The sequence below is a fragment of the Opisthocomus hoazin genome, chromosome 30, assembly GCF_030867145.1.
Source record: "Opisthocomus hoazin isolate bOpiHoa1 chromosome 30, bOpiHoa1.hap1, whole genome shotgun sequence".
Lineage (NCBI taxonomy): Eukaryota > Metazoa > Chordata > Aves > Opisthocomiformes > Opisthocomidae > Opisthocomus > Opisthocomus hoazin.
Window position 1 is genome coordinate 3,846,529 of NC_134443.1, and position 24,585 is coordinate 3,871,113.

The 24,585-nt window shown below is 62.7% G+C and overlaps 4 protein-coding genes across 5 annotated transcripts; 3 read left to right on the forward strand and 1 right to left on the reverse strand.

Annotated features, from left to right (window-relative positions):
* VSIG8 (V-set and immunoglobulin domain containing 8) lies at positions 1-3,070 on the forward strand. The gene is made up of 7 exons (XM_075445285.1): positions 1-91; positions 233-408; positions 822-1,023; positions 1,112-1,276; positions 1,550-1,672; positions 1,814-1,949; positions 2,393-3,070. Exons 1-7 carry the CDS (start codon positions 1-3, stop codon positions 2,562-2,564), a joined length of 1,065 nt encoding a protein of 354 aa, XP_075301400.1. The 3' UTR covers positions 2,565-3,070.
* Positions 3,071-3,734: 664 nt separating this feature from the next.
* CFAP126 (cilia and flagella associated protein 126) lies at positions 3,735-6,176 on the forward strand. Of its 2 annotated transcripts, XM_075445335.1 has the most exons (6): positions 3,735-3,806; positions 3,880-3,942; positions 4,364-4,444; positions 4,544-4,720; positions 5,390-5,584; positions 5,669-6,176. In XM_075445335.1, the coding sequence occupies exons 1-6, from the start codon at positions 3,780-3,782 to the stop codon at positions 5,903-5,905; spliced, it is 780 nt and encodes a 259-aa protein (XP_075301450.1). In that variant the 5' UTR covers positions 3,735-3,779; the 3' UTR covers positions 5,906-6,176. The 2 variants fall into 2 exon arrangements, with proteins under 2 accessions (XP_075301450.1, XP_075301449.1); XM_075445334.1 differs by having other exon boundaries at positions 5,390-6,172.
* Positions 6,177-7,414: 1,238 nt separating this feature from the next.
* Positions 7,415-18,520, reverse strand: SDHC (succinate dehydrogenase complex subunit C). Its single transcript, XM_075445182.1, has 6 exons — positions 18,440-18,520; positions 14,451-14,507; positions 13,524-13,625; positions 12,677-12,738; positions 10,327-10,490; positions 7,415-8,381 (listed from the first exon to the last, which is right to left on the reverse strand). The coding sequence occupies exons 1-6, from the start codon at positions 18,457-18,459 to the stop codon at positions 8,277-8,279; spliced, it is 510 nt and encodes a 169-aa protein (XP_075301297.1). The 5' UTR covers positions 18,460-18,520; the 3' UTR covers positions 7,415-8,276.
* A 1,761-nt stretch (positions 18,521-20,281) lies between these two features.
* Positions 20,282-22,999, forward strand: MPZ (myelin protein zero). The gene is made up of 6 exons (XM_075445247.1): positions 20,282-20,438; positions 20,988-21,154; positions 21,248-21,461; positions 21,543-21,678; positions 21,792-21,852; positions 22,004-22,999. Exons 1-6 carry the CDS (start codon positions 20,375-20,377, stop codon positions 22,106-22,108), a joined length of 747 nt encoding a protein of 248 aa, XP_075301362.1. The 5' UTR covers positions 20,282-20,374; the 3' UTR covers positions 22,109-22,999.
* The last annotated feature ends 1,586 nt before the right edge of the window (positions 23,000-24,585 follow it).

Here is a 24,585-nt window from a genome sequence, read left to right on the forward strand (position 1 = left end):
ATGTCCCTTTGTCCCCAGTGCAGCTTCACAGGACCCAGCGGGTGCTGTCCTGATGGGTACTCAACCCCACCAGGAGACCAAGCCCCTGAGGGTGCCTGACCCTGGCAGATGGGTCCCTGTCCTGTCCCTGCTCTCCGTGGGTCGGTTGCTGGAGGATGTGGGGTTGGGGTGCATTGGGGTGCAGGTTTGGGGTGCTCCCCAGCTGGTGCGACGGGTGCTGTTCTTTCCTTAGCTCTCCTCCTGGCCGTCAGGATCAACAGTAAGGGCCGGGAGGTGCTGTACCTGGCCAAGGGTGACTCGGTGAAGCTGGGCTGCCCCTATGTCCTCGAGCCAGAAGACAACGGTCCCCAGGGTGTAGGCATCGAGTGGATCCAGATCACGCCAGAGCGGACTGGCCCAGAGAATGTGGTGAGTATCGCTAGTCACAGCAGCTGCCATCCCACCACGCAGGCAGGGCAGGCAGGGCTGGGATGGACCAGACGGAGCCCAGCCAAGCAGGCAGGGCCAGGGAAGGACAGGCAGGGTCTGGCAGGGCAGGGAAGCACCTGGCAGAGAAGAGCTTGGAAGGACCAGACAAAGCCCAGCAGAGCAGGCAGGACAGGAAAGGTCTGGCAGGGCAAGGGATAGTCCAGGTAGGGCAGGAAAAGCCGGGCGGGATCTGGGAACACTGGGCTGGGAAAGACCTGGCAGGGCAGGGAAGACACAGGCAGGGCAGGCAGAGCCAGGCAGGCACTGGGCAGTGCTTTTCTCTCCTCAGCCAGTAGCCCTGGGTCCCCCCACCAGGACCAGCCCTGCCCAGTCTCCCTGCTTTCTACCCCCAGTTCCTGTCCTACTATGACCACCACGTCAACTATGGCAGTGGCTCGGGGCTGCAGGACCGGGTGGCCTTCGTGCAGAACGACCCCAGCCAGTACGACGCCTCCATCCGCCTGGCCGACCTGCAGGTCTCTGACACTGGCACCTACCAGTGCCGGGTGAAGAAAAACACCGTGGCCGTGCACGAGGTCATTGTCACTGTGCAAGGTGAGCCCCTCCCCGCTCCATGTCCTCCTCCCGGGCACCCCGGGTGGCCCCCAGTGGCCCTGGAAGTGACGATGTCCCTCTCCTGCAGAGAAGCCAGCCAACCCACAGTGCTGGATAGAGGGGGAGCTGATCGTGGGGAGCAGCATCCTGCTGAGGTGCTACAGCCGGGGGGGCACCTCCCCGCTCGCCTACCAGTGGGCCAAGCTGGCCGATGGCTACGGTGGGGGACACCTGCCCTCCGGCACCATCCAAGGTGAGTGCTGGTGGGTCTGCGCCCACCCAGGGCGCGTCCCTGGGGTGGCTTTGCTGGGTGAGGGAGATGCTCATAGGTGGGTGTCCCTGTCTGTGAGTGTGCATGGTGGGTGCTCATGGCTGCGTGCACTCAGGTATGTGGGTGTCTGTGTGCACCTGTGTCCATGGACGTTCATGTCTGTACCAGCCCTCATCCATGTGCTCCCAAGTCCCTGTGCACCCGTGTGAGCGCCAGCAGGGGTGGGGCTGACAAGACTGTCTCTCCCCACTGCAGGACGTGCTCCTGGCGACCTGTTAATCCGTAGCGTTTCGGAGGTCCACGCTGGTGTCTACCAGTGCCGCGTCACCAACCGTGTGGGCTACTCTGTGTGCCAGCTCAACCTCAGCCTTGCACCAAGTAAGTGCCACCATGGGGGAGGCAGCGCAGGCAGGGTGCTGCTGGGGGCTGGCTCTGCGTGCCAGGGTGCCACCAGGGACATGGTGACCAGTGGGCAGCCGGCGGGGAGGCCGGCAGTGACAGGCTGTGCTCCCGTGGCAGGAGGAAAGCAGGCGGGCATCATCGTGGGCTCCATCCTGGGGTCCCTCCTGCTCCTCAGCCTGCTTGGGCTCCTCATCTGGGCGCTGATCTGCCGCTACCGTCGGAAGGAGTGCCAGCAGACTTGCAGCGACTGCAGGTGAGGGGCACAGCTGCGTGGGACGGGCGCAGGGCCAGCGGGCACCGGCAGGTGCCACTGGGGACTGACACGCATCACTGGGGACAATGGGCACTGCTGGGTGCCACCAGACACTGCTGGCCACTACGGGTCACCTGTGGGTACCACCAGGCAATGACGGGCACCAACAGGCACCAAGGGGTAGCACTGGGTGGACCCCAGCAAGCACTGGTGGGTACCATCAGCTACCAATGGGTGCCAGAGGGCACCAACGGCTGTTGTGAGTGCCACTGGGCAGTGGCTGGCAGCGATGGAAACCAGTGGGGTGCCACTGGGCACTGCCAGGCGCTGCAGAGCACCGGCAGGCACCGATGGGTGCCACCAGGCACTGGTGTGCACTGGTAGGTGCTGCCGGGACCCACCGAGCACTGGCAGGTGCCACCGGGGCTCACTTCTGCCCGCAGGAGCAGCACAGGCGGCACCATGACCCGCCCTTGCAACGTCTGCGCCCACCACAGCTACTCGCCCCACGGCATCAGCTACATGCAGTGCCAGCACGGCGACGGCGACGAGCGGGCGGCCGCCCTCATATGCAACGACGGCATCCGGCACCAGGTCGCCTGCCCAGCACTGTAACGCCTCCGACCCTGCACCCGCCCCGATTCGGCTCCACGGGGGGAGAGACCGCGAGCCCAGAGCCGGCGGCATCACCGGGATCCGGTGCCACGCAGCGCAGGGCTGCGCTGCCAGGGCTCGCCGTGCAAATCGAAGTCAGGAATCCAGCTCCCTCCGTCCCCCCAGACAGCCCCGGCTTCCCGCAAACCTCCTGTGGGTTCATCAGTCTGTTTTGTTGGTTTAATTTTTTTTTTTTTTGGCCCATTTTTTGTATGTTTCCCCCCAGCCACAGCCCAGCGCTCGGGGCGGGCTCCTGGCCCCGCTCCCAGAGGCATCCCTCACTATTTCAGCAATATTTATTTCTCTCCGGCCCGTCCCCTCGGCGTTGAGCAGGGATGCGGCAGCCCCGAATCGCCCAAACCGGCTGCCCAGCAGCCCACCGCCTCCGGCCCGGTGCCCCCGCATCGGCTTCAGCAATTGGGTGTTGTTCGAGACCAGACGCCATCGGCACCGGGACCTGCAGCTCTGAGCAAGAAAAAAATGAAAAGAAATAAACTAAAGCGAATTCAGCGCTGTCCTGTCCTGCCTCGCCGCGTCCAGCCGTGCTGCGGGTCCCGGGAGCTGCCGGCTGCCAGCGCCGGGCCGCGCTGGGGCCCCCGGGAGCTGCCGGCTGCCAGCGCCGGGCCGCGCTGGGGGTCGCGGGGAGCTCCGGCTGCCAGCGCCGGGCCGCGCTGGGGGTCCCGGGGAGCTCCGGCTGCCAGCGCCGGGCCGCGCTGGGGGTCCCGGGGAGCTCCGGCTGCCAGCGCCGGGCCGCGCTGGGGGTCCCGGGGAGCTGCCGGCTGCCAGCGCCGGGCCGCGCTGGGGGTCCCGGGAGCTGCCAGCACCGCTCGCCGGAGCGCTGCGGAGAACCGCGTCCCGCGGCCGGTCCCGGGACGCCGCGCCCCCCGCCCGCCCCGGCGCCCCCGCTGCCGACACGACCCGGCAGCACCCACGGGCGAGCCGGGGCGGGCCGGGGGCCGCGGCCGCGGGGCTGCTGCGGCGCCTGGTGGGGGCGGGGGGGGGGGGGAGCAGCCCCCTGAACACCGCGCACCGGTGCGGAACGGCTGGCGCTGACGTCACAGGCCCCGCCCCGCCCACCCGGCCCCGCCCACCCGGCAGCTCCCGTCGCGGCCGCCAGGGAGAGCGCGCGGCGCGAGGTCACGCGGGGCGGTTGCCGGGAGACGGCGCGCGCGGCGCATGGCAGCCCGCTACAGCGCGGGGCAGGTGGGGGCCGGGGGGTCCCCGGGGGGGCCGGGGGTCCCGGGGCCGGCTCTCACTCGCCCCGCTCTCCCCGCAGTACGAGGACGCCTTCAGCGCCCACCGCCTGCAGAACTGGAGCGTGGCCCGGCCCGGCCGGCAGGTACCCCCCGGCCCGCACCCCCCGGGACCCCCCTCAGCCGCGGCCTGGCCTCCCCTGGGACCCTCCCAGCCCCAGTCTGGACCCCCGGGATCCACCGGGACCCCCTTAGGAGCACCCTTAGCCCCGGCCTGGCCTGCCCTGGAACCCCCCGGGACCCTCCCAGCCCCAGTATGGACCTCCAGGGCTCCCTGGGACCCTCCTCAGCTCCGGCCTGGACCCCTGGGACCCCCTCAGGACCTCCCCCAGCTCCTGCGTGGACCCCCCGGGACCCTCCCAGCCCCAGTCTGGACACCCAGGATCCCCCAGGACTCCCCCAGGGCCCCCATCGTTCCCAGCCTGGACCCTCCCAGGGCCCCCCATGACCACCCCAGCTCTGACCCCCCGGGAGCCCCCACCCCACCTCCACCCCCGGCTTCCCCAGCGCCCCTCACCGCGGGAGGGCTCCACGACGATCATCGCTGATGACCGGGGGCACCTGCTCCCTGCCGTGCCCCGCTCCCAGGTGAGCCAGACCCCACGGGCACCCACGGGGGGCTGGAAGGGGCGGCTGCTGCCCCTCAGCTGGGTGTTGGGGCTGCCCACCTTCCCCTCTTCCCTCCAGGCCTCCCCGTGGGGCAGGTTTGTGGGGACCTGGGAGATGCCGTCGAGGATCCCCCCGGCCAGGCTGGACCTGACATCACGCGCGGTCACCGCAGCCACACGGGTCACCGGCTGGGTCCGCCAGCCAACCGCCCTCACCCATGCCTGCAACGGCCTCCAGACAGAGATCACCGGGAAGGTAGGTGCCGCTCGCCGGGCCCCAGGGACAGCACTCCAGCCCACGAGCAGGTTTCAGGGGCATTTTGTAACACCCTCGGCCCGTGCCAGGCCAGGGAAGGGCAAGAGGGGAGAGGGCCACAGAGACAGGGCTGCGCAGAGAAGGTGCCGCTCCCCTCTCCCACGGGGTGCTGCAGGCTTGTTCCTCCCACATCCCCAGTTCGCTCCCGCCGGTGGCCCCAGCCGGGCACGCTCCCTTGCTCTCGGGCTGGGGCTCCCTTAGGTCCCACCAAAGCTGGGAAGGTCTCCCCGCTGCTGGCAGGGTGCCCGGGCTGCCACGGTGCCGGCAGGAGGAGCTCGTAGGCCACCGCTCTCCTCCCCAAGAAAAGCATCCGAGAACGGGGGGCTGCCCTGGGGCGAGGGGTTCCCGGAGCCCCCCGGCACGCCTTCTCAACTCCTTGCTTTTCCCTGGGGACCGCAGCGAGGGTGCCTCGTCCCCGGGCAGAGCAGCCCCTGCCCCAGGTGCTGCGGTGAGCGCAGCGCGGAGCCCGGCCCTGCAATGAATCCCTCCATGGCAGCAGGAGCTGGCCCAGACCCCCTGCCCCAGCGTTTCTGTCCCGTCGTTCGCCCCTGCTATCTCCCCTGTCCCCACCCTTGCACCATGAGCAGAGCACACATCTCCCTCACGCAGCCTCAGCAGCCTCGGTCAGACACGCGAACCGCCAAGGAGCCTTCCCGAAGGAGGAGTCGGGCGTCTGGCGAGGGGATCCAGCCTGCCGGGGTCTCTCCTGGGGTGCCGCTGGAGGAGCTGCCTTGCCCCGGAGCAGGAGCCATGGCTGCAGCACCACTCTCCAGCGAGCCTGGCTGCACGGAGGCCTGGCTGAAGGTGAATGCGTCCCCAGAGCCCCCAGCTGCACACCAGCCTTGCTCTCGGCAAGGGACGTGGGGACAAACACCATGCTCCCACCAGCCTGCTGTGACAGACCGACGCGGGGACACCGGCTCGCCCAAAATCCCAGCCTTGATCCATGCCACTCCGAGCAGGGCCAGCCCTCAGCAAGCCACCTTGCTGCCGGTCCCCACTCCCAGCCCGGGGGGCATGTCACCCGGGCTCAGGGCATTGCCTTGTGTGGGTCAGGGGGAGGCCAGCCCTGGAGGAACAGCCACAGTCCAGAGAGCGGGGCAGCCATCTTGCGCTGGGCTCTGAGCCGGCTTTGCTCTGCTCCCTTCCCCTCTCCACCTGCCCCTGGCCTCTCCTACAAACCATGCACCCCTGGGACACACGGACAGACAGAAACCACCTTCTACCCCCAAGGGTGAGGTCGGGGAATGTGTCAGATAGCCCTCAGTGAGGCTGATGCCAGGACAGCACTATACAGCCCACACTTGTGTTTTCATGGCAATTGGAAAAATACAGTTTTAAAAAAAAAAAAAAATCCCTGTGTTTGGTTTCAGTAGCTCAGGGCAGAGCCCCAGGCAGCTCTGGGCTGCACGAATCTGCGTGGTGCTTCAGTGTCAGACATGGTGCCCTCTCTGGGCAGTATCTCAGCCTGTCCCCATTAATGGTGTCTGGTGCTGGAAACACCGTACCAGCTGCAGGCCTGGAGCCGCGCAGGGCTCCCCCGGCCTCTCCTCGTGCCAAGCAGCAGAAATCCCAGAGCTGCAGGCTGGTTACACAGGCCCCCAGCCTGGGCAGCGCTGCCGGCCCCCTCCAACTGCTTGTGGAAGGGAAACAAAGTCTGTGAAGCGCTGCTGAGAGACCCAGCGAAGTCTTAACTTCGTTAGCAGCTGGCACGCACCACAGAACAGCTCATTAGCAGCAGAAGTACGTTCCAAATAAAAGCCATTTCAGCAACTGCAGGAAGTAATTTGTTTAAAGCTAAAATACACTCATTTTCACCCAGGAGAAGGTCTCTCTTGCTGGGGCATACGGCTACAGCATTCAGCAGTGTCTTCTCCCTCTGCCATGCTGACAGCAGGTGGTTTTTCCTCCTTCGTGATTTCTCATCTCGGAGGCTCTGCTTTCCTTCAGGGCTGCAATGCCTTCTGCTAATTAAAGGAGTGGCAGATTCGTTAGGTCCAGCCAAGGAGCTGAGCGAGCGGGAGAGACAGGACTTGGATTGGTGATGGAAGTGAAAGCAATCACATGGAAACCAGCCTGGCCGGTGTGAGGGATCTTGGAGCACGTTATTGGACCGGCTCCCCTCCTGACACTTCAGGTCACCACCAAAAGCCCAATGAGGAGAGCAGATGTTCCCTGTAAAACTGACATTCTGCCGGCTGACAATGTGAACAGGAAGGAGGATCCTTCCCGAAACAGAGCCAAGACCTGCGCTGGGACAGGAAAAGAGGCCAAAGCTCCTGACACGGAACATCCTCTTTGCAAAGTTTTGCTCACCATAGCAAACATTAAAAATCGGCCAATTTGAGCAAAAAGCTCCTGGACCTCACACAGGCGTTTGTACCAGCACAAACCACCACAGTCCAGGTAGGAAATTCCTTTCTGCGGGGCTGGCAGCATTTCACAGACAAGTCAACCCTGCACCCACCAGCTCCAAAGGTCAGGCGCTTCACCTGCCTCTGCAGGCTGCAGAGAGTTCGTTTTGCCACTGCCTGGCTGCTCTGGGAAGCAGCGACTCCCTGGATCTCACAGCTGAACACCCCTTCCCAGCCGACTTCGCCTCAGTGGTGTCGAGCAGACGACAAACTCGGTGGCTCAGTGTGAAGGATCAAGGCTGCTTTATTGCAAAGGTGGAAGAGTGACAAGTGCTAAAATGACAGCTGGTGGCAACATACGACTGGAAAACCACGTCCCTCCCCATTGTGCCAGAAGGAGAGAGAGTAACTTACTAACAGAGAAAATTGCTCGTTTTCACTGGCAGGGGCTCCAGGGCCACCAAGCTGGCTGAATCACGACATTTTCAAGGATGAGGCATCAGGACTGAACCTCTGCAGGTCTGAGCACCCCATCCCAGCTGGCTCACGCTGCCAGGCTCAGAGAGCACAGGGTCCCAGCGCGGCACCGATCACCCATTCCCCTCACGGGTGCTGGCGTTGGCAGCTCCGCCTGCTCTCCCTGCCCTGGCACAGGCTGTCTCAATGGAGATGCTTGTCCTGCGCCAGGCCTACACACGCACACCCAGCCATCCCCGAGCCCACTCGGACCTGCGGGGACACAGATTCAGCATTGTCTCAAGCTTGGGGACAGAGCAGAGAAAAGAAACGCCCTGGAGTTTTCCTGGAAGAAGCTAGGCAGCTCTCTGCGAGTGACTGAATGTGCTGGGATCGGCTGTTAATTTGTGTCCGGCTTTCCTGGCTGCTCGGGCGTGCGGCACGGCAGGAGACAGCTTGGCTTGTCCCCTCCCGCCACGAAGAGGCAGTTAGCACATCACTCGGGCTAACGAAAAGCAACTCTGATCATCCACAAGATTCAAGAGCAGGGGAGGTGCTACCTTCCCCAAAGATTTGTAGTTACTCAGGAGCCTGTCCTCCCGCCTCCCTCTCCACGCACATCTTGAGGTGGGCCAGGACGGAGCAAATCTTCAAAAAAAAGGGAGGCCATTAACCAGGAGGCACCTTCACATCGCCGCGAGGCCGGCAGAGGAGAGCAGGGTCAAGACCAGGACCAGTACCCCAGACTGGTTGACCTGGGGAATCTTGAACCCCTTCCCCATGTCCCATGCCTGCAGGAGAGAAGAGACACAGCAGGGTTAATTCAACAGGGCTGATGGGGGATGTGCTGGCCGCAGGCAGAAAGGCACCTCTTTCTGATAAACGCTAGCAAGACCACCCTGAAATGGCCTTTGGACCATTGGGTACAAACTGGAGGAGGGCTACGGGCGTCCATCACTTCAGGGCAACAGAGAGGGGTCTCCCTGGGTGCAGGCACACATGCTCTGTGCCAGATGACGCTTATCCCTCACCAAGCCCCCCCATCTATTGGCAAAGCTGCCCGTGAGCTCTCCCTAATCCCCAACAGCCGCAGCGCACCAGGTTCACTTCAAAAGCGGCAGCTGCTCTCCGCTTGCGTCTTTCCTGCTGACAGAAATAGGTTATCAAGCACCATGTGAGCCACAGACCTGAGGCAGCACTAACATCCCCGAGCGCCGAGCTGAGCGGTGGGGATGAGCCGCAGCCCCCCGCGCATCAGCGTACACCCCGGGGTACGGTGCAGGCTGTGGAGGCCAGGATGGTGGGGAGGGACACTGGAACAGTACCCTGGAGCTGGGTGTCCTCAGTTCCCGGGTACTGCAGATCGGTTTGTATCTCTCCCCTGACTTGAGCCAATCCCCTCCCAGCCTGCCAGCAAGCCCCCAGGGCTCAAAGCAGAGAAGCACCTAGGGCAGGAGGCACTAAACTGAACCTGCTCCCTGTTGATTCCCCTTTTGTCATTGATCGGCTGTGCTGCTCAGCACAGCCAGGGGCCAACACTGCTGGTTTCCTTCTCAGACAATTTAATTGGCATCCTAATATATATGTGCAGTCAGGGACTTCAGCACGCATTCAGCTCACGACGCTCTGAACAAGCAGCCGGTTATGACTGCTCCATTTGCCCGACAGCATCTCCATGAGCAAGCAGGGCTCAGCCAGCTGCAGGCCCCGTGCTCCGAGACCTCGTCCGAGGCAGAGTGCTCGAAAACCGGGTAACGAGCGCTCGCAGCAATGCCGGCCAGCCATCGGCTGCCCCAAGGGCCTGCAGAGGGGGCTCCTCTTGCAGCACCGGGCTGTTGGTCACCCCAACAGCTCAGCCAGGCACCTCCCAGCACTCTGGCACAAGCTCCTCGTAACGGCTGCTCTTCGGTACAGGATGCAACATCCAGCAGTGCTCAAGTCCCGTGTTTCCACACTGGAAACACTGGAAGCTGTCAGCACCCGCAGCGTGAGCCCACATCTGCAGCACAGCTCTGCACGTGATGCTCCCCCACCTAGAGCAGAAGGATCATGTCACGCTCCAGGCCAGCTGCCTTTGCAATTTTGTCCTGTAAAACCCAACCTATCTGGAGCTACAGAAAACACAAAATCAACTACAAAAAGCAGCACGTCTTGTACTGTTCCCAGCAAGAAACTCTCAGCTCTCCAGCTCCCCCTCCTTTGTCAAACACAGGAAGCTCGGCTGAACAGAGCTGCTTGTGCCTCACAAGCCAGGGCAAACATCACAGGTTGCCTCCTGTGCAGGCAGCGCCATCTCCAATCCTCTGCCACACATCTTCCAGGCTCATTAAATACTATAAAGCACTCAGAGGATCACAGCGGAACAGCTACATGACGAGGGTAAGGTAACGAGCAACGCGTGGCACGTCTGCAGCGCTCGAGCCCGTGGTTCTGCAGACACGTCCCCCGGCTGTAATGCTGCTCCCACCAGCCCTCGTCCATCTCCCGCAGCCGAGGAGATGCAGGGGGGATGCTTCAGCCAGCTGTGCAACCCTGTGAGGTACCAGCGTAGCGATGCTCTTTGCAACTTAAATGTACCCAAAAATAGCACCAAGGTTCTGAAGCACTTGAGATGACTAATTCCCATTTCCAAGGGCACCTTCCCAGAAGCCGCACCCAGCACTTCCACAGCCGGTAGACACTTCCCCTCCCTTCCCCCACCAAGCCCACGCACGGCCTGTCACAGGGGCTACTCACCAGGTGTCGGACTCCATTCCAGGTGTGGTAGGAGAGGGGGAAAGCCAGAGCAAACTTAGCAGAGTAGATGAGAGCAGGCCCCAGGCTGAGCGACTTCACCACAGCCAGGTAGTGGGGAAACTGTTCTGGGAGCAGCAGGGCAGCCAAACTGAAGAGGGAGACTCCTGAGAAAGACAGAGCCCACAGGTCAAGCCAGCAGAAGCATTATCAACCCCTTGCTGCCTGCAAGGAGCCCCAGGCCACCTCTATGCCTCTGGTTTGGTGACATGGCCTGAACCACCATCAGCTCATGGCAGCCTGCGGAGGAAGGAGGAGGGCGAAGGACTCTGTCTGGTGGCAGTGCCATCTGCACTGTGACAGTGTACCCTGGGGTGCTGAGGACTCAAACTGGGGCAGCAACGCACCAAATCTGGGTCCTGCACCAGGGACTGCATTAGTCATACCACACCCAGAGCCCAAACTGGCATGAGCTCATGCAATTGCAGCAAAACTAGTCCAAATTCAAGGTTAAGGGGACAAGAAAGTCTGGTAACATAAGGTGGCAGCTCTTCAACGAAACCCCCAGACCCACATCTCGGGACAGAAACCCCTCCGCCACCAGCCACCGACACAGGCAGTCATGTAGCGAGGCTGCCTCAGCAGGGACCACAAAAGGAAGCTTCTCCGCAGCAGCTTCTCCTCCTCATTTCTAGGCCAACCCTCATTTCAAGAGGGTTTCTCCAGATGGTGCTGCCAAAACAATGGGAAGGATGGCAGCCTGCAGTCAGCCGAGTCGCGATTCACCCTCCGCTCAATAGCGCCTGATTACACTGCGGCACGCTAGCTTGGGCGCCCGGGCTGAGGCCGGCTCTGGCAGCGCGAGTCGACCAGCTGCCTCCTCGCTCAGCCACTTGTCTCCTCAACGGCCTTTGTGTTCGCCCTGCAAGAAGCGCAGGAAGTCAGAGGCTTCTGTAATTACAGGCCTTGACGGAGGGGAGTTGAATACTTCCCCCTCCTCCTCCTGGCTGCTGAGCTGTGGTCGGCAGAAGCGATGTTTCTTCGTGCTTGATTGGCCTGGGAAGGGGACGATTTCCCCTCTGGCAGAGACTGATGAATCGGAGCAGAAAGGCAACAGGGAACCTGCCAGCTCAGCCCATCTGACAGCAAGCTGGACGGGGACTGCGGCCCATGGGGCCAGGCACATCCCAAGCTCCTGGAGATAAAATCCCAAAGCAGGGTGGTGCCAGCATGGCTGCCTTGCGGTACCCTGGATCTATGTGCAGAGCCGGGCACGCAGCCACCCCGCAGGAGCCAGCCGGGCTCCCGGGGTGCACACCTTGCTGTGCTCGGAGCAGCCAGTCGTTGCTGCTCTCCTGCAGAGGATGCATCCTGGTCTTCACAAGGCAGAGGTGGGCACAAGCCAGCTGGCCTGGGAGAAGCGGAGCCTGGGGCAGAGCCGAGCCCTCGCCAGGGCTCTGCCGTGCTAATACGGGAGCAGGAGGGCATGTGGGTGCCCCTTTCTGAGAGCCCAACTCCCAGGCCCTCACAGAAGCCAAGGCTGAGGTTAGGCTGCAGCCCTCGCTGCTCCCTATCAGTCTGCGGAGTGAAGAACGCCAAGTCCTCAGCCCTGAAAATCTTTTCTGAGCCCCTTCACCCTCTGCCCTTCTGCAAACACCAATCCAGCTCCCCCTCCTCAATAGGGGCTACCAGAGATGCACCTTCCTGCTGCCATGTGAAGGCATTAATGGAAATAAAACAGGCTTTCACAGTTAAGATATCCTATCCCTCAGTCAAACCATGCAAGTCAAATTGCTGGAGGTGATGCTGGCATCACCTTCTCCCCACCAGGACCTCTTGGAAAACAGCAGCCACTCCCACGAAACTGAGAAACACCACCTGCACTACAGAAAACCCTCTGAGCTCTCCCTGTCAGCCTTTCCCTCACAGAGTGTCTCCTGTAAGGATAAACCAGCAAAACACAGCCACGGAAGAGAAGGACTGAGAACTGGAGTAGCTGACCAGCCTTTTCCAGGCTGGGGGAGGCCTGGAAGAAAGGCACCAGGCCAAGCCAAGTGCGGGAAAAGTTTTGAAGAGGTTTTAAGTACGGGGGAAGCATCGCTCCTTTTGCAGGACTGGAGCCACTCACAGCATAAAGAGGACCCAGGGACACAGAAACGGGGATGGGGAAATACTGGGGGCAGAGAAGGCAGAGGACAAAGTGCAGGTTTCCCAGGAGAAAACCTGTTGCTGAAGGTGGGGACAGAGGGGAGAAAATGTCCGCCTGGAGTCACGTCTCTGAATGAGTCCGAGGGGTCTTCCCTTCCGCAGCCCCCACCCTCCGTCACCACGAGCAGGTGGGAGACGCACGCACCTAAGCTCAGCGCAACGCCGGTGCCCCGGTGCGTGATGGACATCGCCATGGGCAGGGACCACCTGAAAAACAACCAAGCTCGTCAGCAAAACAGGGCACAACACCAGGGAGGCCTCCGACGCTGCGAGACAAAGCACAGCCCATCTATTCCTAGACAGCTCTGTGCTGCTGGGCGGTTATTTCTGCACTCGGAGTTATTCAAGGAATCCAGCCAGAGCAACAGGGGAGAGACAGGGGAATTTGCAGAGGCAGCTCGGGAATGGCAAATGCCACTGGCACGAGTTTGGGAAGGGGAAGGGTGTCTGCTGAGAAAGCTTAAAGGGAGATGTAACAGGAGAAGACTGTAATGCTCCCACAGTTGAGGAACAAAGGGGCAGAGTTTGGGCATCCAGGCTCACAGACAAAGGAGAGAACCTGGAAAAGTGATGGAGGTGTCCCCAAAGAAGCCATCACCTCTCTGGGGAGGGAACCTGAGAGCCGGGAACTGGCCTCCTGCCTCCGACCCCGAGGGCTGCCAACTCCGCAGCAGGACACACCGTTGTGCACAACCACCCTTTCAGCAGAACGCTGCCCTGCCCACACACCCTAAGGCACAGCTCCGAGGAAACTGTCCCCTCTGCAACACCCTGTATGAAAACAGTGAGTGTCACCAGCTCCGTGGGGGAGGCTGTGATTCCCCCCCGACCGCTCAGACTGTTCACAGCGCAATCTGGAGGGTCTCCGTGTCCTCTGCCTGAAGTGACAGCGGGAACACGCACTGCCTTCCCACCCAAGGGTGCCTCCGGGGACGGGAGCCAGAGCCCAGAGGTGCCCCAGTGCGAGGCTGAGGAGGCCAAGAGGCTCTTACTTGTAAATGGTGATGTGAGGGGACAAGGGACGATTGGACTTGGTGTTCTTGTCCCAGAAGTGGGCCATCTCCTCCTTGGCCGTTGTTCCCATGGGGACAATGCTGCAAAAGAAGAGGACAGGGGAGCTGTGGGGAGATGGGCAGCATTTTACCCCTGCCCACTCTGCCAGACAACGCTGCGGCAGCTTTCCCTCTCACAGGACGCACGCTCCTGGCTGACCTTGTCTACAGCAACATAAAGAACAGCTCCAGCTGTGCATGGACACGGGCGAGGAGGGGATCGCTGCCAGCTCTCCCAAGTGAATAATAACAATACACAGGATGGGAAGCTGCTGCACTGGAATCCACTCAGCCAGCACAGCCGAGCCACCCCCCAGCACCACCCAAATCAGGGTATAGCATATCAGATAACACGTTATATAATACTGATAACATGCAACCCGCTCTTTACTGCCACGGTAATTGCACACTGTACCAAATAAAGAGCTTGTAATTTAATGTTCCTGAGATTACACAGCAATTACACTTACAGCTCAATTTAGCAGAAAATAACTATTTCTCCTTAAGCCCAGCAGCACGAAGCACAGGCACAAGAGGGCTTCTGTGGCTCCCATCACTCCTTGGGTGCAAAGCTGTGGCACAGAGCAGCACAGAGGCGTGGCAGGGGTACTGCTGCCCCAGCGAGAGACCCAGACCCGCCTCAGCAGCCATCCAGGCTCTCCCTGCATCCCCATCCACGAGCCCCAGCCCCTCTGTAAATCAGCTGTGCCCTGGCGGTGGCACAAGGTGGGAAGTGCCCAGCCAACACATGGCATGGATTGACCAGAATTACTAAATGGATGGAGCACAGGCATGCCCCAAAGCCTTAGACGGGATCCCTTGGGGAAGAACTTAACCCTGTTACTCTCAGTAAAACCTTGGACTCACTGTCGCACAGAAAGCACCGGGCCAAGCCGAGCCAGCAGGCATCGCCGACCGACACATCTGCAAGAGAGAGGATAGAAAGGCTTTGTGAGTGCCAAATAAACGCCTGAAAATGCCTGCAAGATGAGGCCAGGGAAGGATTCGCCACTTCAGCATTTTGTGTCTTAAAATCAATCTTAACACGAGAGGATCTGGGCTGTTCCTCGACAAATCTCTCTCCTACACTGAGCTCTTAACTGGAGTCTCCAGACTCTGCCCAGGGGTTCACTCTTCACGACACCCTGTAATTAGTCTGCTCAGCTGTAATACGGTGCTTGTAAGACAGACACAAACAGCATTCTAAGCTCACAGCTACGCTGAGGCAGTCCATTTTTCACTCTCACTACAGCAATTATTGGGGCGGGCGGCACACGTCCCCAGAAAGGCACATCTGCTGAGCTCCACAGAAAGAGCTGGTTCAGGCCACCGCTCTCCACAGGTCTGAGATGAAGACAACACCTCCTCTTCCTCCAAACCCTTGTTTTCATTACAGCATTTCAGCACTGCCATTCGTTAAGCTCCAAGATCGGCAAGATGGGAGGTCACTGTCAGAGCCCAGCGTTTCAGCCGTGCCAAGGCTCAGGGCGGGAGGTAAAAAGGGATTTTGTGGTGCCCCAGAGTGGGAGCCGCTCTCTGCAGAGTGATTGTAGTAACTGCGATTCTGACATCCAAGGGCACCTCTCCAGGAACGGGGACGAATGGGCCCCCAGCCCACTGCAGCACGAGCATTTGCAGATGTGGGCTGGAATCTGCAGCGCCCACTCCTCTCCAGCACCAAGCCTAGCAGGCAGCGCTGCCTTTCCTGACCGCACGAGAACGAGGTGTGTAAGAACGTCTGGTGCACTCTTCTGCAGCACAATGACAAACACTAATTAATCTTCCCAAACACACAAGCATCTGTACCAGCATCTCCTGCTGTTTCACCAGCAGCAGTAGATAAATGAAGCTCTGCTGCTCTTCAGTTATCCTACAGCCAGTCTCAAGGACATGGCAGGAAAAACATCTGGAGGTCAGCTCTTCACCAGGTGTAAATGCAAAACAAAAGTCATTATTATTAACCACTCTGAGTTCCTGTGTAAATGATTGTTAGGATGTTTCCTTTCAAAATCCTCCCTCGCGTTCAAAGGCTGGACTTGAAACACAGCAGGCTCTTAGGAAGGCGTCCCAGATGGATGCATGAATTTTAAGCAACACAGAATCCACCCCACACTGCAGGGCAACATTTCTGATTGAAACCCCTCCTCTGAACCATACCTGGTCTATCAACACCCTCCCTGAAGTGCAGCCTGACAGCTGGACCGAGTGCTTCAGGAGAATGCAGCAATGGCTGAGCCCAGCCAAGCCTCCTCCAAGCCCACCATCACATCCATCCCAGCGCAGCCGGCAATGGATCCCCCAAGGAAAGTCTCAGGGAACACACGGGAGCACGCACCACCAAGCGCAGCTCACACACTTCCCAAGCCATAGGGTTTCAGTCCATCATAAATGGCATTGCCACCTCCCAGCCCCCCAGCTTTCAGCACCAATTCTCACAGCTTAGCCAGACACAGAGAACCAGCTCCCTGCTCATCCCGAGCCCCCGTGGTCCAGTGCCGGCTGCCACCTCCCAGCCCCTGGGCAGGGGGGAGGAGGTGAACGATAAACCTCTACCCACAGACCACTAATGATTTACACACCTTGCTCATGCTCCCCTCAGTCCTCTTTTCCAGATTAAAAGGCCCAGCCTACTTCATCTCTCCCTGAAGAGAAGCTGCTCAGCACCTCTTCGGGGGGCTTGGGCAGTGGAAGAGGGAGGGCTGGCTCTGAATCACACATAATATTCAAAACAAGAATAAAATCTGCAACACGTTTGCATTTTTTCAAAGCTAAACTCCCCAGCAAGAACTCCCCATCCTCTTGGCTCAATTTTAATTTTTTTTTCAGATGCAAAGCGTTACATTTTGCTTCAGTGCAAATACTGCTTGCAGAACACAGCCCTCCAGCTAAGCAATCAAGGTCACACTGTACCAAGGACCTGTCCTCTTCATTATTTATCATCTCTAAGATGTTGCATCTTCTCCAGCTCTCCCTCCATTAACTTGCATTTCCTTCCAGATCACTGATAAACATGTTCTTTTAAAAAGATGAACTAGCCCTAAAAAAGGATCCTCCATGCCCCCGCTGAGAGCTTCTCGCAGCACCTCAGCCAACTCCCGCTCTGCCCTGCGCCCGAGGGGGGTGCAAAGACTCAGGGGACCCCGGACGGTGTTAATTATCGGGGACTTCACAGAGCATACCCCACAGCACGGGGCTGGAGAAGGACGAGATGGCTGTAAACACCCAGCAGTGGGACAGCACAGGCTGCGTGCACCCCACCATGCAGCTCCGTTAGCTCAGAAGGAGAATTTTGGGAGTCGCAGCAGACAGATCCAGAGCAGCATCAGCTCAGCGTCACATCGATAGACATCGTTAACATTTATCCTACGAGACAGGTCTATAAAAATCACTTGGATTTCACCACAGAAGAGGCAAATGAGAAGCGATTATATATGCTTTTTCATCTGACAAGCAGAAGCAGACACGAGATGAAGTTATCAGGCACAGGCTTCAAACCAGAGCAAGCGACATCTCTTCTCTTTTCCAAGGAGCAGCTGCGGGGCGCCCGCCCCAGCAGGTATCAGAGCCTTCCACCGACCCTGCCTTTAAACAAACCCATACACACAACAAAGAGCTTTCCACAAAAGCATGACGGCTCCAACCACTGCTAGAAAGAGAATACATTAAGAGAACGAAATCCCAAACACTATCTCTAGGCTGATATCAGAGGAGAACATCTGAAAGGTGGGGGCTGGGATGGGGACGGTCACAGCCTTGAGGCACAGAACTTTCTGGTGGGGATGGCACATGGGAAGAGGCACCTTCAGGCCAGGCGAACACAATGCCCTTCCCCATGGCTGCTCAGCACCACAGGCACAGCAGGACACGCTCCCGGACGGGACCACTGGGCTCCAGTGAGGCCACCAGCACCCTGCTGGGAGGCCCTGTGACGGGGGGACACCCCGAGTGCCGGCTGGGGTAACATGGATGTTTGTCCACCCTGCCCAGGCCACCAAGAGCCAGAGGGGCGAGGGGGGGGACTGCATGCGGGGAGCAGGGAGCAGCAGGGCTGCCCTCCTCCACAGCACCAAGCTGCTGGCCAGGCCCACTGCCAGCCGATCTCGGTGCCGCAGAGCGCCCAGGCCTTGGTCCCTACTGACAGCTGCACCCGGGGCTCGCTGCGGCGGGGGGCTCGCTGCGGCGGGGGGCTCTCTGTGGCGGGGGGCTCGCTGCGGCGGGGGCTCGCTGCGGCGGGGGGCTCTCTGTGGTGGGGGGCTCTCTGTGGTGGGGGGCTCGCTGCGGCAGGGGGCTCTCTGCGGCGGGGGGCTCTCTGTGGTGGGGGGCTCGCTGCGGCGGGGGGCACAGCAAGGCGGGGGGCACAGCAAGGCGCACTCCCCCAGGGGCGATGGTTCACCGGGTCCACGCAGCCGCTGGGCCGGGGTCCCGCGGGCCTCGTCCCCCGCCTTACTCACACCACGGGACGGGTCGCAGAGCGCCGGCGCGTCCAGCGCCCCGGGAAATGGCCGCGCCCGCGGGGGCAGGGCTCGGGGCGGGACCGGGACCGGCCCAGGGGGGGACCGGGCCCGGGGGCTGTGGCAGGCGGGGCGGCGCGGCCCGTCCCCGCAGCGGGGTCGTTACCCACCGCCGGGCCAGGAGCAGGAACGCGGCCCGGGACGGGGCAGCCCGCGGCCCGGCGCGCCCCCGGCCCCGCCCCCCGCGCCGGGCTGCCCCTGCCCGGCGGCATCGCGGCCCGGCCGAGCTGCGGGACCCGGCCCCGTCGGGACGGGACAACCGGCCCGCCCGCCCGCGGCGCCGCGCAGCCGCTCCCGGGGCCGCGGCTCCCGCCACGGCGCCCGGCCCGGCCCTCCCGGAGTCACCTCAACGCCAGCGCCGCCATCTTGGAGCGCCCCGCACGCCGGAAGCGGCCGTGACGCACTTCCGGCCCCGCCCCTCGCGGCTGCTCGTTACCGCGCGGCTGCGGTTTGTTTACTGCGGAGGCTGCCGGTGGCCGCCCCGCTAGCGCCAGGGCTGCTTTACCCCCCCGGTACCCCCGGGGCTGCCTCTTACCCCCCCCCTCCCGGTACCGCCTGTGGCCACCCCGGTACCCCCGGGGCTGCCTCTTACCCCCCCCCCCCCCCCCCGGTACCGCCTGTGGCCACCCCGGTACCCCCGGGGCTGCCTCTTACCCCCCCCCGGTACCGCCTGTGGCCACCCCGGTACCCCCGGGGCTGCTTCTTACCTCCCCCGGGACCGCCTGTGGCCACCCCGGTACCCCCGGGGCTGCCTCTTACCCCTGCCCCGGGACCGCCTGTGGCCACCCCGGTACCCCCGGGGCTGCCTCTTCCCCCCCCCCCCCCCCCCCCGGTACCGCCTGTGGCCACCCCGGTACCCCCGGGGCTGCTTCTTACCTCCCCCGGGACCGCCTGTGGCCACCCCGGTACCCCCGGGGCTGCCTCTTACCCCTGCCCCGGGACCGCCTGTGGCCACCCCGGTACCCCCGGGGCTGCCTCTTCCCCCCCCCCCCCCCCCCCCCGGTACCGCCTGTGGCCACCCCGGTGCCCCTGGGGCTGCCTCTTGTCTCCTCCCCCCGGTACCCCCGGGGCTGCCTCTTCCCCCCCCCCCCCCCCCCCCCGGTACCGCCTGTGGCCACCCCGGTGCCCCTGGGGCTGCCTCTTGTCTCCTCCCCCCGGTACCCCCGGGGCTGCCTCTTTCCCCCCCCCCCCCCCCCCCGGTACCGCCTGTGGCCACCCCGGTACCCCCGGGGCTGCCTCTTGTCTCCTCCCCCCGTTACCCCCGGGGCTGCCCGGCCATCCCAGAGCTGCCAGGGGCTCCGCAGCCCACCGGGACCCTCCCGCCCGCAGCTGCAGCCGATGGAGGATGTTGATGCAGGAAAACCTCACAGCTCCCGGGCGAGTCCCATCCCCGCCGCCCTCCCTTCCCCAGCCGTGAACAATCTAGGTCAAAAACCTGCTCAGGAGAACCCCACCGGAGCTTTTCGCCCCAAAACACCGCTTGCTCCTCGGCCGGTGGCAAAGCTGCCGGGGGGTCGCTGAGCAGACGCCCACCCTGAGCTCTGCACGGGGCCGTGGCACTTTGGTGGCTTCCCCACTGTGGGCCCTGCGGGGACGGATGTGCCCCTTGTCCCGCGGCTGGAGCTGGCCGGCCCCGTGCCCGGGGGCACCCTCCAGCATCACCCTCTCAAACAGATGTTTTCACCCCAAAATGGAGCCGGAGCAGAGGCTGCTGGGAGCGCTCCTGGCCGGCACTGGCAGTGACAGCTGGGGAGCCCCAGGCAGTGGGGACAGAGTAGGGACCACGCCAGAGGGTGCCAGCAGCCGGCCCATGGGCCCAGAACAGGAGGGGACACACCGGTGGCCCACGGCGCAGTCAGCGCAAGACCCCAAGCCCCGCCAAGCAAGTCTGTCCGTGGCACCAGCCCCAGGGACCATGGCCGTGTGCCGGTGCCCTCCGGCTCCAGCTGCATTCCTGCAGAGCCGCCTCCGCCGCGGGCGGGAATGCGGCCGGACAAAGGGTGCTGTGTGCCCGGCCTCCCCGCCGCGTGCTTCCCCCTCCACGCCCACCGCCAAACTCAATGTCCCCTTTCAGCCCGGGGCACCCAGCACCCCCGGCCCCCACCACCCCGGCTCCCTGGCGCCCATTGGCCCGAGGCTGGGGCACCGCCGGCATCATTCGGCGCTGCTTGCTCTTAAACCTCGGCCCCCGTCCCACCAGCATCCCTCGGCACGCTGCTGGGCCCCGCGCACCGCTAGCCCTCCATGCGGCTCGGAGCCGGCCGGTGACAGGCAGCCACCATGTCGCAGGGTGCTGGAGGCAGTGGCAGCCTCCTCCTCCTCGTCGGGCTCCTCTCAGCACTGGGTAAGCCAAGGACAGGGAACCAGGGCTCCAGTCCCAAAATTCTGATCCTGGATGTTGGGGGGTACCAGGGGGCTCCAGACCCCCAGGAGGCAGCCGTGGGGCTGGTGGCCACCCACATGTCTGCTTTGGGACCATCACCGGCGGTGGCAATGCTCTGGGGACGTATCTGCTGCCGTGTCCCGGTCCTCATCACTGGGCTGCAAGGAGAGTCCCAGCAGCAGCCACATCCCTGGGGACAGGAGAAGGGTGCTGGGAGCCAGACCCAGCCCTGCCAGCATCCCCGGGCGTCAGCTGGCACCAGGACACAGTCCCCTCTGAGCTATGGGGACACCAGGGTGGAGGGTCCCTGCAAAGGCACCCACAGTGGCACGGAGATGCTGTCCCCCACCAGCATTTGTTCTTCCTCCGGGGCCAACAAAAGCCCTCGGTGGTGGCACGGGGCTGGGCACAGGGCCAGTGACGGGGCACAGATCGGCCAGTGGCCTTGCTGATGGGCACCATCCCTATGCCGGGGCACCTGCAGGGCTGATGGGTTTGTGCCCCCGGCAGGGCCATCCCCGACGTCCTCCATCCACGTGTACACGCAGCGGGAGGTGTACGGCACCGTCGGCTCCCACGTCACCCTCTCCTGCAGCTTCTGGTCCAGTGAGTGGATCTCCGAGGACATCTCCATCACATGGCACTTCCAAGCCGAGGGCTCCCGCGACAGCATCTCTGTAAGCGCCCGCGCTGCTTCAGGGCTGGGGGTGGCCCTGCTGTGCCTGGAACCACCGTGACCCCGATGTCTGTGTGTCTGTCCCCATCGCTAGATATTCCACTATGCCAAGGGCCAACCCTACATCGATGATGTGGGCAGCTTCAAGGAGCGGATGGAGTGGGTGGGCAACCCCCACCGCAAGGATGGCTCCATCGTCATTCACAACCTGGACTACACCGACAACGGCACCTTCACCTGCGATGTCAAGAACCCCCCCGACATTGTGGGCAAGTCCTCCCAGGTCACACTCTACGTCTTCGAGAAAGGTACGGTGCCAGCGGTCCCCTCCCTGCCTCAGTGTCCCTTCACTGGCCAGGGGGGATGATGGGACACTGGTGTCCCCGCAGTGCCCACTCGCTATGGCATCGTGCTGGGCTCCATCATCGGCGCAGCTCTGCTGCTGGTGGCCGTGGTGGTGGCCCTCGTCTATCTCATCCGTTACTGCTGGCTGCGGCGGCAGGTGGCCCTGCAGCGACGGCTGAGGTGAGCCCTGACGCCCGACCGGGGCAAAACCACCCCAGAATGGGGCTGCCAAGCAGGAAAGGGGCGGCGTGGCATTTCTGAGGTGCCTTTTTGCCTTTCTACCCCAATTTTAGTGCCATGGAGAAGGGGAAACTGCAGCGATCGGCCAAGGACGCATCCAAGCGCAGCCGGCAGGTGAGTGCCAAGGGCTTGGTGGGGGTAAAATGGCCTTGATGGGGGGGGGGGGCTGAACCCCTCTGCTACCTTTTGGGTTGGGGGGAGAGGCTGCAGGGCAAAGACCCCAGGGCGGGGTGGCACTGCGGCCAACGCTGCCCCTTCCTCGCAGGCCCCTGTGCTCTACGCCATGCTGGACCACGGCCGCAGCACCAAAGCGGCAAGTGAGAAGAAAGCCAAGGGAGCCCCGGGCGACTCCCGCAAGGATAAGAAATAGCGGTTAGCGGGCAGGGAAGGTACCGCGGAGGCGGGCGCTGGGGCCCCCCGGCCCCCCAAAGTCGTCATGACCATCGAGATGGAGCTGCGGGGGGAGGCTGCCGAGGCCGCCCGCCCCCCGCCCGCCGTCCGCTCCCCCAGCAAGGGCAGCCTCAAGAGCGCCCTGATGCACATCATCAAGCCAAACGCGGGGACATGATGCCCGGCGGCCGGCGGAGCGGGGGGGACCGGGACACACAACCCCGGCTCCAGAAGTGGCTGCCCTGGGGCAGGGGACCCGGCGAGGAGCAGGGTGTGGTCCTCATCCTGGGTCCCCTGGCCTCGGGGACGCCCCAGCGTCCCCCTGCCCTGTCCGGAAACCCCTCGGCCGGTACCTTCCTCTGCACAACCGCTGCCCTGCCCAGCCCCGGGCACTGATGTAATTTTTCTATTTGAAGACACAACCACTGAATTTTGGGTCTGTCCCGCCTGGGCTGGCTCGGTCCCCCCCTCCCCAGGGACCTGTGGGGTCCCTGCAGGACCGTGCCACCCCCACCCCTCTCCCACGCCCCCAAAACCAGTCTTCGGGAGGGTTTCTCTGCCCCCATTGTTGCTCCTTTTCTGGCCGTTTTCTCGTCTCTCCCTGTGACCGAGTCCAAATGACGTCGCGGGGTGGCCCCTGCCCCGTCTCCTCCGTCCCACTCCCATCCCCCATTAACCCTCCCACCCTGTAACCCCCGGCCCCCCGCGTCGGCCCAAGCCTCGTGGAGGAGGAGAGGCTGCGGCCGGGCAGGAGGAGCTGCCGGTGCCCATCACCCCAGCGCCGGGCGCCGCTCCTCGATGTGTTTTTCTATGCCCTGTCTGTGTCCCCCCATCCCCATGGCGCCATTAATAAAACTCACATCTCCAGGAGCCCAGCGTCTGCCTCGGCTTGTCCCTGGTCCCCGCTCGAGGTGCGGGTGTCTGGAGGGGGGGGGCAGAGGGTGGCTGAGCACTTGTGAACTCATTGCACGAGGCCTGCTGGCTCCCACAGGGAAAGCGGCATCGCTGCTGCTGTGCTCAGCTTCCGCAGGGGTGAGGTGATGTCTCGAGGGCATCCTCACAGCACCACAGGGACCCCCATCAGCTGGTGGGGGCTGTCCCCAAGGCCATCCATCATGACTGCGCCCACCCTAGGGGCCACCTTCCTCCTCGTTCCCATCCATTCATTAATTAAAGCTCGCTCTAATCAACACAGAGGCCAAATCTCAGGTCCTGCCCTGGGTGTACAGCCCCAGGCATGGCCACAGGGTGGGTGGGGGTCTCCCTCCATGGCTGTTTCTCACCCAGCAGTGACGGTCACCGTCCCAAGAGTGCAGCGTGGGGGGCACCATGGCCCCAGCACTGGGGGCAGCTGGAGTGCTGCTGCTCCAGGGCTCAGTGCCAGCCCACAGCCCCGTCCCACACCCACTCCTGACTCCGCGTAGAAGCAGCCCAGGAGCGCTTGCTCCCCACAGATGCAGCACTGGGGGCTGCGGCCCCCCAGTCCCCCTCAGCCAGGAGCCACCAGCTGAGGCCATAAAGGATGGACCCCCCCACTGCCCCCTGGCCCTGCTGCTAAGGCTATAATTGTCTTTTCCCTAATAAGTCTGCACAGTGAGCAGGGGCTGAGCCCGACCCCAGGGTCTCCCCTGGGCCCTGCCTTTTGCTTGGCCACCGATGCTGTTTTTCTTTCCAGGGAAGCTATTTCTGCCAGCGCACTGTGGCTCTGTGCTGGGTCCCAGCGTCCCCAGCCACCCCACAGCACCAGCCTCACAGCCACCCCACGACTGAGCGCCAAGAAATCCCACTGAAAATCCCCCAAATGACTTTATTTTAACCAGCCCAAAGCACTTTTTTTCTCATTGCCAGGACCAGCCTAGGTACCTCCTGCAGCTGCTTGTGGGAGCTGGGGCTGGGAACTGCCACCACAGACAGCCCTGAGCGAAAGTTTGATGCCTGAAGGGACGTGGCACCACAATACCTTTGTCCTCCGAGGAAGAGGAGCAAGTCACGGCATCTTTCATCGCTCCTGCAAAGAGCGGCGCGACGGGAAATGAGGCCACAGCTCCAGGGACCGACACCCAGGAGCTGCTACATTAAGCTGAATTTCATGGGGAAAAAACCCAAATCAGAGGGTGACAGGAGACCCCGGGGATGGCTGAAGCCATTCCCAAAGCATCAGCCAAGGGGCCCCATCTAAAGGGGGGGAAACCCTCCACCCACATCCTGGGGCCACCCCTGCCTGCCTCCCCCCCCCGCCCCCGGCAGGGACAGCCTGGCCCCAGAGACCCACAGGAACAGGGGGTTCCATCCCTCTCCCCTGGAGAAGGGGAACCCAGAGGTCCTGCGGCTGGGGGACCGTCCCCACACCCCCTCCCACAGACCACACACCAGCCCGGCTCCTCTTCCCCCAATGGTTTATTCTTCAGACATGCTAAAAGCCCCCCCAGTGCGGGGACAGTGACAACAACAGGAGTG

Bases quoted from the DNA above. Each gene is read 5' to 3' on its own strand.
- VSIG8 (XM_075445285.1), top strand. From the start codon at position 1: ATGTCCCTTTGTCCCCAGTGCAGCTTCACAGGACCCAGCGGGTGCTGT. The intron at 409-821 runs GTGAGTATCGCT...TTCTACCCCCAG, and splicing joins GGACTGGCCCAGAGAATGTG to TTCCTGTCCTACTATGACCA. The intron at 1,950-2,392 runs GTGAGGGGCACA...TTCTGCCCGCAG, and splicing joins CAGACTTGCAGCGACTGCAG to GAGCAGCACAGGCGGCACCA.
- CFAP126 (XM_075445334.1), top strand. From the start codon at position 3,780: ATGGCAGCCCGCTACAGCGCGGGGCAG. The intron at 4,445-4,543 runs GTGAGCCAGACC...TCTTCCCTCCAG, and splicing joins CTGCCGTGCCCCGCTCCCAG to GCCTCCCCGTGGGGCAGGTT. The intron at 4,721-5,389 runs GTAGGTGCCGCT...TCCCTCACGCAG, and splicing joins AGACAGAGATCACCGGGAAG to CCTCAGCAGCCTCGGTCAGA.
- SDHC (XM_075445182.1), bottom strand. From the start codon at position 18,459: ATGGCGGCGCTGGCGTTGAG. The intron at 14,508-18,439 runs GTGACTCCGGGA...TCTCTCTTGCAG, and splicing joins ATGGCGGCGCTGGCGTTGAG to ATGTGTCGGTCGGCGATGCC. The intron at 13,626-14,450 runs GTGAGTCCAAGG...CTTCTTTTGCAG, and splicing joins CCGGTGCTTTCTGTGCGACA to CATTGTCCCCATGGGAACAA.
- MPZ (XM_075445247.1), top strand. From the start codon at position 20,375: ATGTCGCAGGGTGCTGGAGGCAGTGGCAGCCTCCTCCTCCTCGTCGGG. The intron at 20,439-20,987 runs GTAAGCCAAGGA...TGCCCCCGGCAG, and splicing joins CGGGCTCCTCTCAGCACTGG to GGCCATCCCCGACGTCCTCC. The intron at 21,853-22,003 runs GTGAGTGCCAAG...CCTTCCTCGCAG, and splicing joins CATCCAAGCGCAGCCGGCAG to GCCCCTGTGCTCTACGCCAT.